The 17,862-nt window shown below is 55.3% G+C and overlaps 5 protein-coding genes across 5 annotated transcripts; 4 read left to right on the top strand and 1 right to left on the bottom strand.

Moving 5' to 3' along the window:
- The first annotated feature begins 172 nt into the window (after positions 1-172).
- Positions 173-2,792, top strand: NCU08066 (amino acid transporter). Its single transcript, XM_960104.3, has 5 exons — positions 173-677; positions 747-826; positions 885-1,468; positions 1,522-1,681; positions 1,732-2,792. The coding sequence occupies exons 1-5, from the start codon at positions 604-606 to the stop codon at positions 2,481-2,483; spliced, it is 1,650 nt and encodes a 549-aa protein (XP_965197.3). The 5' UTR covers positions 173-603; the 3' UTR covers positions 2,484-2,792.
- Positions 2,793-2,971: 179 nt separating this feature from the next.
- On the top strand, positions 2,972-5,702 carry NCU08065 (hypothetical protein). The gene is made up of 2 exons (XM_960103.2): positions 2,972-3,725; positions 3,803-5,702. The coding sequence occupies exons 1-2, from the start codon at positions 3,414-3,416 to the stop codon at positions 5,231-5,233; spliced, it is 1,743 nt and encodes a 580-aa protein (XP_965196.2). The 5' UTR covers positions 2,972-3,413; the 3' UTR covers positions 5,234-5,702.
- Positions 5,703-5,715: 13 nt separating this feature from the next.
- NCU08064 (meiotically up-regulated 190 protein) lies at positions 5,716-10,564 on the top strand. The gene has a single exon (XM_960102.2). It carries the CDS (start codon positions 6,327-6,329, stop codon positions 10,425-10,427), a length of 4,101 nt encoding a protein of 1,366 aa, XP_965195.1. The 5' UTR covers positions 5,716-6,326; the 3' UTR covers positions 10,428-10,564.
- A 688-nt stretch (positions 10,565-11,252) lies between these two features.
- NCU08063 (hypothetical protein) lies at positions 11,253-15,247 on the top strand. Its single transcript, XM_960101.3, has 4 exons — positions 11,253-12,262; positions 12,353-13,434; positions 13,499-13,742; positions 13,809-15,247. Exons 1-4 carry the CDS (start codon positions 11,703-11,705, stop codon positions 14,743-14,745), a joined length of 2,823 nt encoding a protein of 940 aa, XP_965194.3. The 5' UTR covers positions 11,253-11,702; the 3' UTR covers positions 14,746-15,247.
- On the bottom strand, positions 15,233-17,620 carry NCU08062 (cytochrome P450 monooxygenase). Its single transcript, XM_960100.2, has 2 exons — positions 17,078-17,620; positions 15,233-17,022 (listed from the first exon to the last, which is right to left on the bottom strand). Exons 1-2 carry the CDS (start codon positions 17,208-17,210, stop codon positions 15,491-15,493), a joined length of 1,665 nt encoding a protein of 554 aa, XP_965193.1. The 5' UTR covers positions 17,211-17,620; the 3' UTR covers positions 15,233-15,490.
- Positions 17,621-17,862: the final 242 nt, after the last annotated feature.

The raw sequence follows: 17,862 nt of genomic DNA, 5'->3' as shown, positions 1-17,862 counted from the left end.
TGAGCTTGGCGTTCGCGGTACCTTTTCTGTAGAGGTAGCTGACACCTTCCCTGGAACCCCCATCGAATCCCCAGAACAAGGAAGACCCGTCATTCCCGTCTGTGCTGGCGCTGTTCTCCATTGCCCACGTTGCGTGGATGTCCTTGTCAGCTCGCTAAAGTTGGCTTTTCTACTTTTCTTAACAAATAAAGTCTCGTCATCATCATCGATCCCTTTTTTTTCTTCCCGTATGAGTTATCGAACACGCGACCATATCATCCATCCAACATCGGATCGAATCGCCCCCGAATAGGCACTCTGCTGCTGCTTTGCAGACTTACACTCGCTTTCCCCGATGCTGTGACTTGATGACAGTCGACGACAACTGACGGCGCCGACTGCCCACCATCACTCGGTACTTATCTTCATTGAAGCCTCGACTCGAGCACCTCATCGACCCCGGCGATTACGATCCGGTTGCGATACGTCGAATCCCCCTTCCTTCCGTCTTTTCGTTCCTGAAGGCTTTGGGCGTATCAGCACCGACTACGAAACCCATCACTTATCCAAACCAACATAACATCCCGCGACACCACGAGACGGTCCCCCGAAAGAAAAAGTGATATGACCAACTATCATACTATACCCAACAGCGGCCTTCTAGGGTCGAGTCACGGTGTCGGAGGAACCATGGTCCAGTACGTTTGCGCGACTACCTAGGTAGTTCCGGCTCTTCTGGTCGACATAGCTGACGGCGCAATGTCTAGACAACGAAGACTCCGCGCCCCCAAGCTGGGTGGCGGCCAAGCTTCCATGATGAGCAGCAACATCAACCTGCTGAATACCAGTGCGTCCCAAGACCTTCGCCCCCCAAAAAAGACATGTCTAACCGGGCAACAACACAGTCATCGGGGCCGGTACCCTCGCCATGCCCCACGCCATGTCCAAGTTCGGCGTCACGCTCGGCGTCATCCTGATCGTCTGGTGCGGCCTCACCTCTGCCTTTGGTCTCTATCTCCAGTCACGCTGCACGCGCTACCTCGACCGGGGCTCGTCTTCCTTCTTCGCGCTGTCGCAAATCACCTATCCCAACGCCGCCGTGGTGTTCGACGCGGCCATTGCTATCAAATGCTTCGGTGTTGGCGTGTCGTACATGATCATTATCGGTGATCTGATGCCCGCGGTGGCGGCAGCGTTCGGAGCGGGGAATACCGGCTGGGACTTTTTGGCTGACCGCAGGTTTTGGATCACCGTCTTCTTTGTCGTCTTTCTCATCCCGCTGAGTTTTCCCAAGAAGCTGGATTCGCTCAAATACACGAGTCTGGTGGCACTGTTTTCGATTGGGTATCTGATCATCCTGGTGGTTTACCACTATGCGGTGGATGACCATAGCGAGAGGGGCCCCATCAGGCTGGTTACGTGGGAGGGACCGGTGGCTGCTTTGAGCAGTCTGCCGGTGATGATTTTTGCGTATACTTGCCATCAGAATGTGAGTACAGCGACTCTGGCCCCCCGGGAGATTAGCCTGCTGACGTGCTCCAGATGTTCTCCATCGTCAACGAGATCAAGGATAACTCGCCAGCCAGCCTTGTCGGCGTCATCGGCTCCAGCATTGGCTCCGCTGCCTCGGTCTACGTTCTCGTCGCCATCACCGGCTACCTGACCTTTGGCAACGAGATCCAGGGTAACATTGTCAGCATGTGTAGGTATCCCCGATTTCCATCCCTCTCAACCAAGCCTAACATGTCCCAGACCCACAATCACTAGCCTCCACCATCGCCAAAGCTGCCATCGTCTTCCTCGTTACCTTCTCCGTTCCTCTCCAACTACACCCCTGCCGCGCCTCCATCGATGCTGTCCTGCGCTGGCGACCTGGCCGCTCTTCTCGCACGCAAAATGTCTACTCCCCACCCGGCTCCGGCAACCAACCCCTCTTGCCTTCTGGCGGTGCTCCTGGCGCTGCTCTCGACAGCCACGGCGCCCCCGTAGTCGCCATGTCCGAACTCCGCTTCGCCTTGATCACCTCGGTCATCCTGATCCTGAGCTACTTCACGGCCATCAACGTGTCTAGTCTGGATAGAGTGCTTGCCTACGTGGGGTCTACCGGGTCGACGGCCATCAGCTTCATCTTGCCTGGACTCTTCTACTACAAGATCAGCGACCCGGAGAGTATATACCACCAACGCCTCACCAAGGAAGACGACGATGCCGAGTACTCCTCCTCCTCCAGCTCATCGTCTGCTAGCGATGGGGACGAAGAAGAGGGGTCGCCAGGACCGTCTGGATCTGGGGCTGGGATGATGGACAGCATTGCTAGCGTGAGGAGCAATACCAGCGTGGGAAGCAGGCTGGCAAGGACGCTAAAGAGGAAGTGGAGGTGGGATCTGGAGCACTTGGAGACGGGGCTATTGAGGAAGATGGCGCTGGGACTGTCGATCTATGGAGTGATTGTTATGGTGGTATGTTTGGGAATGAACATTGTGCTTGGGCATGGGGGCCACTAGACTCCACGGTCCAGAAAGACGTTAGATGGGGTGTTGGAGTAGGCGTTTAGACGGGAATCTTGAGTTTGTGAGGTGGGCGATATCGGCAGATTGACATGCTATATACTCTGTATAGTTTGCGAGGAGCTGGCAGCATTGGGCTAGCCGAGCTCATAGCGATGGGCGTTTGGGACTTGGGATAGTTGCGTTTCTTGGATCTAAAAGCAGTGTAGGTAGCCATACCTACCTTACGCAAACGAATATTACATCTCTACCAGAGCCGCTCGCAGTACCTCACAACCGTATCGATTCCCCGTCACAAAGGTCCACGACGTGAAGGTACCTACCTAACCAGCGGTTACTAGTAGTGTAACTATGCAGCTAGAGGTGACGAACATGTGTCTCCACTCTAATTGGACCCCACCAGTTTTTATCATTAGGATCGTGATATTTATGGGCAAACCTCTTCCTCTTCTCTTCTTCAGACTTAAACAAATCCATCCACATCACCACATTCGTTTCCGCTCTTCTGAAATACCCCATGGGTCCAGCGATCTCGACACAGCGCAAGCCCTATGAACTCGACAACAACGACTTTTCATGAGCCAGAAACCAACATGGAAACATGGAAAGAGAGACGGCGATCGAGGCGCCAGAGGCACATTGCCCATTGCGTCGGTTCAGGCAGAAGGGTAACACTCGCCACGCTAGTGTTGAAAGAGAGTCTGAGGAGTTGGCTTATTTTGTCTGGCGTGGCGCTTTGACCACCTATCATTCAAGATAAACACCACCCCACGCGGACGACAACACCCTCGTCCATATGCGCGTCTAGTACGCTAGGCCAATCATGGGGGGCTGGATCAGAAACGCCAGCAAAGACAGGAATCGTCCGGCAACAGGGCTGCCCTCCCTCTCTCCGTATCTCCGTCTCGTCGCTCTAAAACCACCCACATGGCCGACCACCACGACGCCAGCCCGCGCAAGCGGAAACGAGCGCCCATCGAGGAATCGCAATCCAAGAAGCCCAAGCTCAACCTTCCGCCACGACCACCGCGCACCAGGTTTCCTCTGACAAGAGACGCATTACGGGAATTGAACCGAAGGAACAAAGAGGCTGCTCGATCGGCGCTGGACTCGAAGCCCAAACGACCCGGTTCCCCCGTTCCTCGACCCGCGGCTGCTGCCGACCTTCCTGCTCGCTCCGCCTCCGACCTCGAGCGCTTTGCCCGACACGGCGGCCCAGATCTGTCGGACTTGAGAGGGGTAAGTACACTACAGTGTGCTCGCAGTCCACGTCTAGTTTTCCTCTCCAGTCTACTAACCCTATAATGTATCACCAGTATCACGTACCCGCAGTCATACCCCCCATGAGCTCAAGCGTTTCCACCCTGCGCCGGCGGGTACGAAGTTCAGGCCGATCCAGAAGCAGGACTGCGACAGATAGTGCAACAGGTACTACGCCTACGTCTACGAGCAGTGCCAGGTGTGGGCCGTACGATCATGCTTTTCAAGCACACCTCTTAAACTTTGACGTCTATCTCCATCCACAACGGGTCCGCCAACGTCTCCCAGCACCGGACAACCTGGATGAAATCAGGCGGGCGTTAGCACAAGGACCGCGGCGGTCCCTATCTCCTTCGCGCTCTTTGCATACCGAATTCGAAGAGTTTGAGCTAGCACATGCGTGCGCTACCAACGAGAGAATGGTGACGGAGCATGTGATTCCCAAAATTCAAGGCAAAATTGGCGATATCAGGTGCATGGGTATGGAAGTACCCTTCAACAACCTTGACCACCTAACCGACGGCTCTATCGCCGATGCCAAACCCGATTATTACTACGGAGCCCTCTTGGAGCAGCTCGATGAACGAGTCCGTACCGAACTTGCAGGCAGCATCATTCCTTCTACCCAGCTAGAGCAACCCATACTACCCAACTTCTTTCTAGAAGTAAAAGGTCCTGTCGGCTCTGAAGTCATAGTCCAGCGACAAGCATGCTACAATGGGGCGCTGGGGGCGAGGGGAATGCAGCACTTGATCTCGTACGGAGCATCTGAACTCGTCTACGACAATAAGGCCTACACCTTGACGTGTACCTATCAGACTGGAACACTCAAGATGTATACCGCCCATGTCATGCCACCAGCCAAGTCAGGAGGACGCTCTAGGTATGTAACGACATTGGTCACTGGTTATTCCCTCGAAGGCGGTCCAGATATGTACCGGGCAGCACTCACGGCATACCGAAACGGGCGGGATTGGGCAGAGCGGCAGAGGAACGAGGCAATTGAGCATGCCAACATGAAGGCTCAAGTTGCTCTTGCGGGCGTCGGAACTGACGTGGGCGCGCCTGCTCCCCCGGATAACGATGACGGAACCCCGGGTCCCACTTCCCCGGGTAGCAATAACGCAGCCTCGAGTGCTTCTCCTCCAAATGTCGATAACACAACCTCGGCTCCTCCTCCCTCGGACAACGACACAGAAACCTCGACCTCGAGCCCTCCTCCCCCGGGTGGTGGTGATAACGGAACTTTGAGCTCCGCGACCAATGAAGCTTCTGGGCTTAGGCCTCGACGTGAACGGGCCCGGGCCAGCCAGCAAGACAAGACTCCCACAACCCGGGTGACCCGGGGCTCCAAATCCAGGATAGCGTCTTCCCCTGCTAACCAGTCCGATAGCTCGGTTAACAACTCTGTCTCTCCACGTCCTCCACTGGCGTCCAAGGTTAATAAACGCCGCCGTAAAGGCTCGTTGAGAAGATCTCGTAGATAACAACGGCAAATGCTACGCCGTTTCCAGGCTCTTGTTGATGGCAAGGCCGGGCGTATGCAGAGATGATGAAAATGTTTCTTGCTAGAAACGACGGCCTTTGTGGCTTGACCGTGACCCAATCCCTGCTTGTGAAAAATGGAACTCCCTTGATACACTGGATACGTCTACAAGGAAAGTAGAGGTAGTTCCGGACGTGTTAGAGAAGGAGAGAGCATAAATTTTGGAAAGGATAAAAGTAACTTTACGCATATTCTTCAAAAGCTCGATACCCAGGAGTTAGGAGCATTGGGCTGACGAGCTCCTGGGAGAGCTGAGTATCTTGGATTTGACAGCGGCGATGTACTGTCATGCAGTGGGATGGAGAGGAGAATGTGCCGTCAGACGTCCAAAAGGCCTTGATCGGTCGGTCGATGGAAAGGGGGCTACTACAAGAAAAACAAGCAGCTCCGTGCTTTTGCTACACCTACTTTGCGGATTTCCTGTTCGAGCTTTCAGGGTTCCGTCAGTGTCACTAAACCTGGTTGAGAAACACAAGGTAGAGTGGGGGGTTTGGTACGCAGTACAGCGGGACAACAGCCAATCCGTCTGGAAACGTTGGATATGACGTAACAAAGGAACGTCATACCAAGCCGAACCAAGAGCTGCCCCCCCCCCCCTCTTCCAGTTCTTTCCTCCAAAATACGAAAGCATGAAACAATTCCAATCCAATCGAATCGCAGCTTCCAAACCTTGTCATTCGTCGTTGTGCATTTTCTCATCCAATGTTTGTTTTTCCGTGGAACCTTCTTCCTTCTTTGCTGGTCTTGGGAAAGTCATGGAAAGTGGACTTTTCCTTCTTTTCTTCCGTCTTCTCCTCTTCTTCTACATATCGGCTGAGGAAATGTTCATGAGTTTAACTGGTGAAGTTGGTACCTGAACATCCAACTTATCGATGCCACCACCTTTACCTTACTTAACATAACCGAACATATCAAACATCCCATGATTCCTAGAGCACGCCCATCTCGACACACCTATCTCATTGAACCATTGCGCAGACCAAGCCTCCATCTGCCCAACCTGACGTACACGACACGAACAAAGCATCACCACCATGTCCGGCTACGACGACGACTTTGAAAACCGAGGCGCACGTCGCGCCCACGGTGGCCCATACACAGCCAAACACCCCGTCCCAACCGTACAGGGATACCGCGAACATCGAGCCGAGATCAAAGCGCAGGAAGAACAGGCGAACGCAGCCCAGCTCCAGCCAGACGCCAATGGCAACGCCAACGAACCCCAGTCCAAGACTAGACGGGCGTATGATGCTGTCAAAGCCATTCACAAGAATGAAGACCAACAGGGGGATCAAGACGGGAACCCATATCCGAGTACGAATAGGAACGATCCCGATGCGCCTGTGGAGGATCCAGGGACACAACAGCAAGGTGTATACGGTGGACAGCCCAACTCCGAGGAGAATAACAACACACAGCACGGTAATGGACAGCAGAAGCAGGAAAAGCAAAAAAAGGGCCAGGAAAAGTCGGCAACAGAGACAGTAGCTGCCACCGTCGATCCCAAAGAAAAGCGCAAGGTCATGAAGAAGCAACAACCCCAGGCCCACGGCCGGGAGGTAACCGACCCGGTAACCCACTTGCCCATTACCATTCACGACATGACGGACAAAAACCTCGGCTCTGTCCCCGAGAATTTCCCATCGGTCGGGTCGGATCATCGGACCTTTACGGGCCCAGATGCGGAGAATAAGAGCCAAGATCATCTACAGGACGAGACGGTCGAGGTTGGACAGGCGCATCAAGGCATGCACAAGCTCTTTCCACCACCAGATTTCGAGGAGACAAAGCAGCAGATGATGGAGACTTATCGAAAGGCATTGACTGCTGGGCTAACCGGACTTAGTGTTGTTGGCATGCTGGGCCTCGGTTGCGTTTCATTGCTAGGGTTTGGATCCGGATCCAGCAACACGTCAGCGTGGAGCTACCTTTCCCTTCTCCTCTTCCTCTCTCTCGCCGGCGCAGGTGCCTACGTCCTCATCGAGGCTGTATCTGGCTGGCTCGAAAAGCGCATTTCCTCCATCTTTGAAGAGGAAACCTGGGCCGCCGACCGCCACGCCGAAAAGACCCTCAGCAAGAACGGCGCTCCCCTACCCGAATCAGCCGCATGGTTGAACGGCTTGTTGGCCTCCGTCTGGCCTTTGATCAACCCGGACCTGTTTGCTTCCATCGCCGACATGCTCGAGGACGTTATGCAAGCTTCCTTGCCCAAGCTGGTTCGCATGGTCAGCGTGGATGATATCGGCCAGGGAAGTGAGGCCTTTAGGATTTTGGGGATCAAGTGGTTGCCGACAGGAGCCGCGGGCCAATCGGTGGACGATCAGGGGAGATTGAAGGATGCCGGGGACAACGATCGGGAGGTTAAAGGAGAGGGAGAGACTCAAGGTGGTGGAGGAGGAGAGATGGTGCAGGAGGGCATGGAAGCCGAAGAAGGGGACTTTGTCAACATGGAGTTGGCGTTTGCTTACAGACCTAGGTCCTCAGGAAAGTCAATCACCAGCAAGGCCAAGAATGCGCATCTTTACCTCAAGTTTTACTTGCCTGGTGACCTGGCTGTTCCAGTCTGGGTAGAACTAAAGGGGTTCGTGGGCATCATGCGTGTGCGGTTGCAGTTGACGCCCGATCCGCCCTTCTTTGAGCTGTGCACCTTGACCTTCCTTGGCCAGCCGCGAGTCAACCTATCTTGCGTCCCCCTGTCGAAACACCTCCCCAACCTGATGGACATCCCGCTTATCTCGTCCTTTGTCCAGTCCGCCGTCGACGCCGCCTTGGCGGAGTACGTGGCCCCCAAGTCGCTTACGCTCGACATCAAGGACATGCTCGTCGGCGATGACTTCAAGAAGGACACCATTGCTCGAGGTGTTGTGGCTGTCTACATCAAGAAAGCCCGCGGGTTCAAGTACGGCGATGGCGGATTTGGCCCTATCGAGGGATCCTCTGATCCGTACGTGACCGTGTCATGGGGCAAGGTCGGCAAGCCCATGTTTTCCACGCGCATCATCATCGACGAGCAAGAGCCTGTCTGGAACGAGTGGGCTTACATCCTCGTCTCGCCGGATGAGATCAACGCCCAAGAGAACCTGCGCATCCAAATCTGGGATTCGGACAAGCACACTGCCGATGACGATCTGGGCCGTGTCGAGGTTTCTCTCAAGGAGTTGATGCATAGCGAGGAAACCAAGAACAAGATGCACGACCGCGAAGACCGGCTCATGGCCTCAGACCCTGACGAGACCATGCCCGGCACTATCTCATGGGCAGTCGGCTACTTTGCCAAGGCACACATCCAGCAGAGCCAACTTGAGAAGCAGACCTTTGACCCATCCATCCGCTCGCTCGACTCCCTGAAGCAAAATGTCCACGATACCACAAAGTCCAAGCTGCGCGAGGCCTCCCTCTCCAAGGACATGTCTGAAGAAAAGCACCAACAAGAAGCTCAAGACTTGAAGATCAAAGAAGACCAAATGATCATCTCCTCTCCGCCCCTGCCCTCCATGCCATCAGGAATCCTCTCCATCCAGATTCACAACATCACCGGCCTGGAAATCACTCCGCAGAACGAGGACCGCAACCGCTCCACCGGCGCCGACGAAGTCAAGGAAGACGCCGCCGAGCAGTCGGATAGCCTGCCAGACTCGTACTGCACCATCATCCTCAACCAGCAAAAGATCTACCGGACCAGAACCAAGCCCAAGAACGCCAAGCCCTTTTTCAATGCCGGCACCGAAAGGTTCGTCAAGGATTGGACCACTTGCGAGGTGATCATCAGCGTGAGGGATAGCAGAGAGGGGGAAGAGGATCCTTTGCTGGGTGTGGTGTATTTGCCCCTGAGAAAGGTGTTTGAGCACCGGAGCCAGGTGATGGAGACGTTCCCGTTGGCAGGAGGAATCGGCAACGGCAGGATGAGGGTGAGTATGGTTTGGAGAGGGGTGGAGATGGGAGAGCAGGTGATGACCAAGGAGCTGAGGGGATGGGACATGGGGACCGTGGAAGTTAAGGGGGGTGTGAAGTGGGTTGGTGGTGGTGTAGGTGATGACACGGAAGGAAGGACGGGAGAGCTGGAGAGGCTGAGTGGATGCAAGCTCAAATTGAAGACCAAGATTGGCAAGGGCAAGATGGATCCGCTGGAGGGAAAAAAGGGCGTGTGGGTACCCAAGAGACGGCATGTTGGTGGTCATGGGCAGCAGAGACAGCCCGGCGATGGCATCAGCCAGGGAAGCATCTTTTTGGGAGTCGTCAAGCGCTACCAGAGCATGTTGGTGCTTCAGTATAAGGACAAGCACTCTCTCTTGCCAGATTCCAACCCTGCGTTGGCCGTTCTTTGGCTTCCATCCATTCCGGATGAGGAGGACGTCACTGTTCGTTTGCCGGTCTGGAAGGGAGGCAAAAAGCAGCTCAAGAGGGCCAGCACCTGTGCTGATTATAACGGGTTGGAAGAAGGCGAGAAGCCGTTGGGCGAGGTTGAGTTTACAGTCAGGTTCTGGAGGGGGTTGTCCGGATATCATAGGAAGTATGCGAGCAAGCCGAGGAACAGCGACGTCAAGGCGGTGATGGAGGTGTTGGACACGGTGTGTGATGAGAAGATGCACGAGGACGATGATGACGGTGCTGGTGGTTCCTGGTCGGAGACAGATAGCAGCGATTCTGGTTCGGACAGCGATTCAAGTCTGTCTGATGACGAGTACAACACCCGCCACAACATCCACCCACCTCAGCACCGTGACACTCCGCAAGAAGCAGCCACGCGTAAAGCGCTCCGGAAGCACGGCGATCACACGGCGGCTTCCTCCTCTAGCAGTTCAGAATCGGACACCGAGGACCTCCAGGATACCTCGGACGACCATCACAACCCCGTCTCCAAAGCCACGCACATACTCAAGCGCAAGATATCTGTCAAGCTTGACGGCGACAAGATTGGGTCGGATCACGACGACGGGAAACGAGGGGTGGTTGCGCAGGTGCAGGACTACAAACAGCATCGAAAGCAGCTGCATAGAAAACATCGAGGCGTGATGCAGTGGAAGGCGGCGAGGACGCTGGATTGGCTGGGTGGCAAAGTGAAGAAGGGGAAGGGCAAGGTGATGGAGTTGGGGGAGCATGGGGATAAGGACACGGGGATTGAGACTGAGGTGTAAGCCGGTGTTGGAATTGAAATACAAGTTGTCCAAGTTGTAGTGTTAGCGAGCGTCTGAGGTATCGTTTACCGGGAATACAGTATCCCAAGGCGTTTATGGTGTTGTTATTTGCGAATATGGTGATGTTTGTTGTCCGTGGTGGTCTTGGCTTGTCAACCATGTCTTTGAACGGTAACTGGGTTCGGAGAAGGTTCATGGTGAATTAGACGCTGAAACGGCCCCCCTCCCTTCTTTTCCGTCAGATACCTTGGATGTTCGACCTGGACTTCTAGATCCTGTCTCTGGCCAAGAGATGCCAGTCAGTCGTGTTGGTGGGTCTCTTGTTAAGGTAGGTAAGGTAGATCATTTACACAAAGATGGTGTGCATGAGGCGGATCACGGAATTCGTCAGGTACGTGGCTTGGCTTTGATTGAGTTAGCAATGATGTTTTTTGTCCTTTTGCTTTATATTCTACACTTTGATGAAGGAGCATTGGAGTTTACCTGGGCATGGCAGAAATTAATGTTTGATGTTCGGATCAAGTAAATAATGAAGATGCCGGCGGCATTCAGGCCGGGAGTGGCCTGTGTGTTCTGTAGCTTTAGTTAGTGACCCCACCCAATTGATAGTGTCGGGCGTTAGTGTAGCTTCGGGACTCGGCCTTGTTTCTTCCCCTGTCGGCATATCCCGGCCCCTGAATGGTCCACCCAATAACGGCCAACCACCAATGGCGGCAGCAACACCGACTAGACCATGTCGTAAGCCGAGTGGTCCCGTCGACAGTAACACAGTCGTTAGCCCGTCCGCTAAAGAGGAGGGTCCCGTCTCGGCAATTCCCTTCTCCAGTCGTCCTCTGTTGCAGTGTTTCGTCGCTGCTTTGCCATAATTTTCCTCACCGGATTCCCACACCTGTGCTCACCACACTACCTAGATTACTTACTGTGTATGTACCTACACTACCTTACCATACCTACACTACTGACAGGCACACACACCACGGCCTGCCTGGTGTTGACCTGACATGATCCACGCCGGCGGCCATCATCGGTTCGTCGTCTCGATCAAGGGCATGGTCCCCAATTGACATCGTCCCATCCTTGTCTGCAATCCAATTTATCCATTTCTCATTGTTTTCCTCGAGTCCAGGTCCCGTTCCTCACGCCAATGCTGCCAATGCCCACTACCATCCTATTCCGCGAACCAGCAACGTCCATTGTCTCATTGAGAAGAACAAGTGAACAGGGGACTCGTGTCAATCATCGGGCCAGCGGAACAGCGTCATCATCATTGTACAGATGGACCCCCGATCAGCTCGACCGTCGACAACAACACCAGGTGCCTCCAATCCCTTCCCCTCCCCCTCGCCCAGCCTCAGTGTCGCCCACATACCTGGCGCTGTAGTACCCACCATCCCGGTCGACGTCGTCTCCTCCGATGGCATCAACATCAACGGCTACAACACGGCCCTGGTCACCGAGCTGTTGAGGCACAAGCGCAAAGCCCGCGATGTCAAGTCCTGCTTCCCTTGCCGCCACCGAAAGGTCCGCTGCGACGGCGGTCTTCCGTGCTCCAACTGCGTCAAGAGAGACCACGTCTCGCTGTGTCGCCGCGTCACTACCACTCCCGGAGCCTCCTCGTCAGTGACCACCAAGTCGACCGTCACCAAGCGCATATCCTCGTCAGTTGCCGCTACTTCGCCGAGATCTGTCGGCGGCGGCGATCCTTACAACGCCGGGAGTAATGGGTTTGCTACCTTTGACCCCACGACAACGGGGCCACAACAACAGCAGCAGCAGGGGCAGCAGCACAATGGCTATCTTGACCATAGCTCTCCAGATGTTGGAGTCAACGGATGGTGTGTGGCCGATTCGTCTTTCTTTTCTGTAAACATACACACACACACACACACACACACATGCTGACAGTGCCCGGGTGGATGTGTTAGTTCGGGATATCCTCCCCCACCGCAGCCACAGACGAGAGGACCACACCAAATAGCCTCACCAAACCCTCAGCTACAACAACCCAGAGACAACCATCTTCCACCATTAGTACAATCACAGCCACAACCACAACATGATGATGACAGCATCCTCGAACGTCTCGAAAACATTGAGAGGCAAATCCAAGCTCTCAAGTCGGACTTGGTCCAGCGCCGGTCCAACCGAGCATACCAGAATGCCGGCAACCAGCAACCCCATGCCCAACCAGATGCGCAAACACCATCAGTGTCGCAGTATTCCGAGCATCACCACCACCATCAACAACCAGATACTCCCGACCTTCTCCCCCGCCTAGACTCGTTAGTAGCCGCCACCACCACCACCACCACCTACGGCAACCACCACAGCGCTTCCCACCACAACGACAACCGTAAACCGTCTTCCACTCAAGCCCGTTACGGCGCCACCCCGCCTGCCATCTCTCAGCTCGAAGCAACCTCCCTCTTCCGCGGAAAACATTTTGTCGAAGAAGCCACAGGCGCCACCATCTTTCTTGGTAGGCGTGCCGACCCTCCTCTTTCACTCGGCTGCTTCCAGGACCCTGCCACCCTCTTCTCTCCCGGCGGGGATGCCGGCCTCAACGGACAGGGCGGAGCAGGAGGAGTCAGACACCACCAAGTCCAGCTGACCCCGCGGACATATCCATTTACCAACCTGTGGACGCCCGAGGCCAAGCTAGGCGACGTTTGTCGGACACTGCCTTGTCAGAGCGACATCGTTCGGTACTGGCAGGCTTTCGAGACGTATGTCTATCCGTTTTACCCGATTCTCATGGCGCCCGACGAGTTCAGGGCGAGCATCTATGCCTTCTTGTCGAGGCAGCCAATGATGAGTAGAGCGCAGCAGCAGGAGGCCGAGGGCGGGATGGGGAATGGCAATGGGATGGCAGGAGGGCCGACAATGAGTTGGATCGAGGAAAATACGGATCCGAGCTGGCTGGCCTTGTTGTTTAGTGTGCTGGCGTGTGGGACCCAGTTTAGTGAGGATACGGCGGAGGAGAGGTATTTGAGGAGCAAGGTTTTCGGTGAGCATGAGCCTCCCTTTTCCTTGGCGGCTGTAACGCGATGCTAACAGGAAGGTGATTCCAGTTTGTTCGGCATTCCAATGCCTCAGGACAGCCAACCTCTTTTTCAAGACCGATCTAAACCAGATCCAAGCCATGGCTCTCATTTGCCACTGCTTGCGGAATAATCTGGAGACCAATAGTGCTTGGATACTCCTCGGCGCAACAATCCGGTTGGCGCAGAGTATTGGACTGCATGAGGCATCCATGCCGGGATCGCAGGGCGCATGGGCGAGCGAGGTCCATCGTAGCCAAGCGGCACATCTTTGGTCAGGCCCCTCCCGCTCTTTTTATATCTCTTCCGCCCAGTCACACTAACAAGAGTCTCGAAACAGGCGCATGATCATCTGGCAAGACACCTTCCTTTCCCTCACCTACGACCGGCCGCCCGTCGCAACCTCCACTATCCTGCACAATGACATGCTGGGCACCCACCGCCACCTAGCCTCGTCGCGCTCTTCCAGCGTCAACCCCGACCCCACGAAATACACCTTTACAGAAACCGTCTTTCGAGTTTGCCTTGTCGTTCTCGACTGGACCCGCGAGGGCACCGCGACTGCCCAATCTCCCACTGCCTTGTTGGGGACGGAAAAAGACCGCCGCTACTCGCAAATCCACTCGCTGCTTCATTTTAAGCGCCAGTTCGAGCTGGTCCATCAAGATGCAGCCCAGTACCTCAGGGATGACTCGCACTGCAAGACTCGCCAAGAGCATTTGGAGCGATTGGGGCTCCTGATTCATGGGGCTAGTGCGTTGTGTAGGATGTATCGATCGTGCGTGATTTCGCTGCGTGAGGATCGTGGCCAGCAAGCGGGATATGACGCGGTCGGGATCCAGGGACAAGAGGAAGAACAGCTGACGAGCGAGTACGCCATGCACGCCACCGAAGCTGTTCGTGGATTTTTGGACATGTACCAGTTGAGTCCGACCGTGTGTCGGTCGTGGCCGTTTGTGCACAATGCGGTTAGTTCGGCGGTGATGTTGAGAGAGATTTTGGTTGGTGGTGGTGGCCCAGGGGGCTCGTCGACTCCTACTTCTAGCCATCAGCAGCATCAGCAGCATCAGCAGCAACAGCAGCAACAGCAGGGAAGCGGAATGCAGGCACTAAGAGAGGAATGGGCGAGAAGGAGCGAACCCTTGGTTCAAAAGCTGATTGCCGTCTTGGAAAAGGAGGAGAGGGAGAGTGAGTGGTTGGATGCAGATACGAACGTGAGGCATTCGGGACCGCATTCGAGGGCGTTGAGAGCGCTCAAGGAGAGTTATGGGCGGTGATGATGGGATGTGTCAGGTGAAATAGAGGTACAGATGGATACCTAACATGCCTGGTTATGAAGCTGGGATAGACGTGGGTACAATGCATTGACAGGAAATACACGATGGGCTGGTCTGGCGTTGTAGACATAGCATACATGGAGTTTGTGTTTTTGGCAAGAAATGTCGAGTTTTGGATGTTGGATTCATGTTTACGTCAGTCCTGTTAGTAGAGATACACGTGTAATGTCAGATAAACTGTTGGCACCTGCCGACCATGCATTCTGCGGTCATCACTGCAGTGATCCAGCGTGGCAGGTGTTTCTCGATCGGCGGATGGAATTTTGGCAAAACTTGCCGTCGGTGTACTCGCTGATCTCCCCCAGAAGGTGCCCGTCTATCAAAATTCGAGCGAAGCGAGGTCCCTCCCCGGATGGGGCCGCCGGAGGCATCATCGTCAACAAGAACATGCCAGATCACCAGCAGGGCACGCCATGGTTAAAGGAATACCCGATTTTCCATTCCAGGTCGACTGCACTGGGAAGGGCCAGAAGAGAAGTAAAGATATATGTATGTACAACAAGAAAACCCGCCCACTAAGAATGCAGACAGACAGGAAAAGATCTAGATGCAATTTTTAACCGAACAACAACACCGACAAAATGCCCCCTAGATGCAACGACACGAGACACGAAAAAGTCAACCCCCACAACCATCAAATCATCACCAGTATCTCACTATCCCGCCCGCCTACCTACCTACCTACTTACGCGCTGCTCTTAGCAGGCCACTCGGTCCTCCTCTTGGCAGTCACGTACAAGTTAAGCGGCCTGATAAGCTGGAACTCGGGATCATACTCGATGGCCTCAAACCCTTCTCTCGCAAACTTGTACCTGTACACCAGCTCCGACAAGAGGACCTTGATTTCTAGCAGCGCAAAGTTGAAGCCAATGCACGACCGCGGGCCCGTGGCAAAGGGCATGTAGGCGCCGCGGTGACGGCTCTTGACCTCCTCCGTGTCCCAGCGGTCCGGGTCGAAGCGGAACGGGTCGTGCCAGTGCTCCGGGTTGGTGTGGATGGCGTACAGCGCCGGGATCATGATGACGTTCTCGGGCAGGCGGAAGCCGCCGGGGAGCACGACGTCCGTCTTGGTGGTGCGGCCGGGCTGGAACGAGGCGTTGTGCAGCCGCTGGGTTTCCTTGAGGAAGGCGTCGAGGAAGGGGAGTGAGTGCGCCAGGTCGGGATCCCAGTCGGTTTCGCTATTGATGCCGTGGTCGATGAGTTCTTGGAGCAGCCGGTCTTGCATCTTGGGGTAGGTGACGATGCAGTAGATGCACCACGACAAGAGAGCGGAAGTGGTGGTGTAGCCGGCGCCGGTGACGACGAGCATGTTGGACAGGATCAGGCCCTTGGGGAAGTGCTCGCCCTTTTCGTCGACGGCGTTGAGCAGGTAGTCGGCCACGCACGAGGCCTTGGTGGCGGCCTCGTTGAGCGGGAGGTTCTCGATGCCGGACTTGGGCGCGGCTTCGATGGTTTCGGCTAACTGGCCGTACGTGATCTGGCGGATCTCACGCAGCCTAGCCGGGTCGCCAAAGGGCAGCTGCTGGTACCAACTGCCGCGCGCCGTGACCTTCTTGTTGAGCGCCAGCAGCTTGACGATGTTGGTGACGAGGGAGTGCACCGGCGTGTCGACGGCGTCAAAGTGGTGGTAGTCGATACCCATGGCGAACTTGCCGACCGTTTGCGAGGCCAGCTTGACCATGTACTGGTACACGTTCCAGGACTCGCCGCGGCTGTCGAGCTCGTCAAAGATCTTGAAGGAGCCGCGCACGCACTCCTGCATCAGAGGCGTGTAGTGGCGGACGGCCTTGGGACCCATGGCGGGCGGCAGGAACTTGTGGGCCAGACGCCAGTTCTCGGTCTCGGTGTCGCCGATGAAGATGGCAGAGTTGTCCTTGATGCCGAAGAGGGGGTGCTCCTCGGTGATCTTTTTGGTGAAGTAGGCCGACTCGGCGAGGGCCACGAGCGCCACGGCCGGGTCGTCGGTCAGGTAGTTGGTCCTGCCCATGTTGGTGGTCTTGATGACATGGCCGTACTTGCGGAACAATCTGTAGTGGTTGCCCAAATGGTCGGGGAAGATTTCATAGTAGGAGCCGACGATGGGGAGACCCTCGGGGCCCTGGGGGTCGCGGACAGGGTTGCCATCGATTCTGCAGGCGACAGGACCAGAAGCCCTGAGGACGTCCTCGACGGTCTTGAGCTCCTGTTCGTCATCGGCGTCAAAGTGGAAGGTGATGCCTGTGTTTGTTAGTGTGCCGACTCTAGGACAGAGAAAGGGGGTTTGTTGACATACCGGTGGGCACAGCAATATGGTGGGCAAGACCAACAGCCCTCTTGAGCTCCTCAAGCTTCCACTTGGGATCGACAACGATGCCGCGGGCAGTTGATGGCCCGTCGCCAACGAGGAAGAACGTTTGTGATGACATGATTGATGATATTGTTGATCCAGGTGTAGACAACACTTGAAATGTTAGACACAGGTATCGATCATTCAACAGCAAGTCCAAACAAACCTCCGTCGTCAGGTGGTTTTGTACTTTTATATATCAAATTATAGCCCCTTGGTTAGCAAAACATGGGGGAGGGGGATGATCGGCTCTCGGCATCTCGCTTTCCGCCGTCTGTTGCACTGCGACTGGGTCAACGGCACTGTTGGCAGCATTACGCAAAAAGCAGAATTGCCAAAGAACCATCCAAGATCTGAGTGCGGGTAGGGTTGTTCTTCGAAGAGTTCGTTGCCGTCAATCCCCGGTCATTGTCCGCCCCCCCTCCCCGCGCCCCGTATCAGTGCAGGACCAATATCTAAAAATGGTGGAGTTTCGGGGCCCATGCTTGGTCTTCGTCCGGTGTAAGTCCGGGCGGCAAGGACGGAAGGCCCACGAAGGAAAAGGGATGGAACAACGGGCATCGACGGAAACCAGGGACAGGCCAAGGTGGTAACTCGACCGAAGTTCGCGCGCTCAACATGACCCACCGCAGACGTTGGGCAAGTGGCGGCGATCACCAATCGGATGCTGCAGAAATCCAACTGTCAAGCTTTCAGGGTTGCGACAAGGGGGGGCGATGAAACTCGGAGAT

This window comes from Neurospora crassa, linkage group I (genome assembly GCF_000182925.2).
Source record: "Neurospora crassa OR74A linkage group I, whole genome shotgun sequence".
Classification (NCBI taxonomy): Eukaryota; Fungi; Ascomycota; class Sordariomycetes; order Sordariales; family Sordariaceae; genus Neurospora; species Neurospora crassa.
The sequence above is the reverse complement of the archived record's forward strand: the minus strand, read 5'-3'. Positions and strand labels throughout refer to the sequence as shown.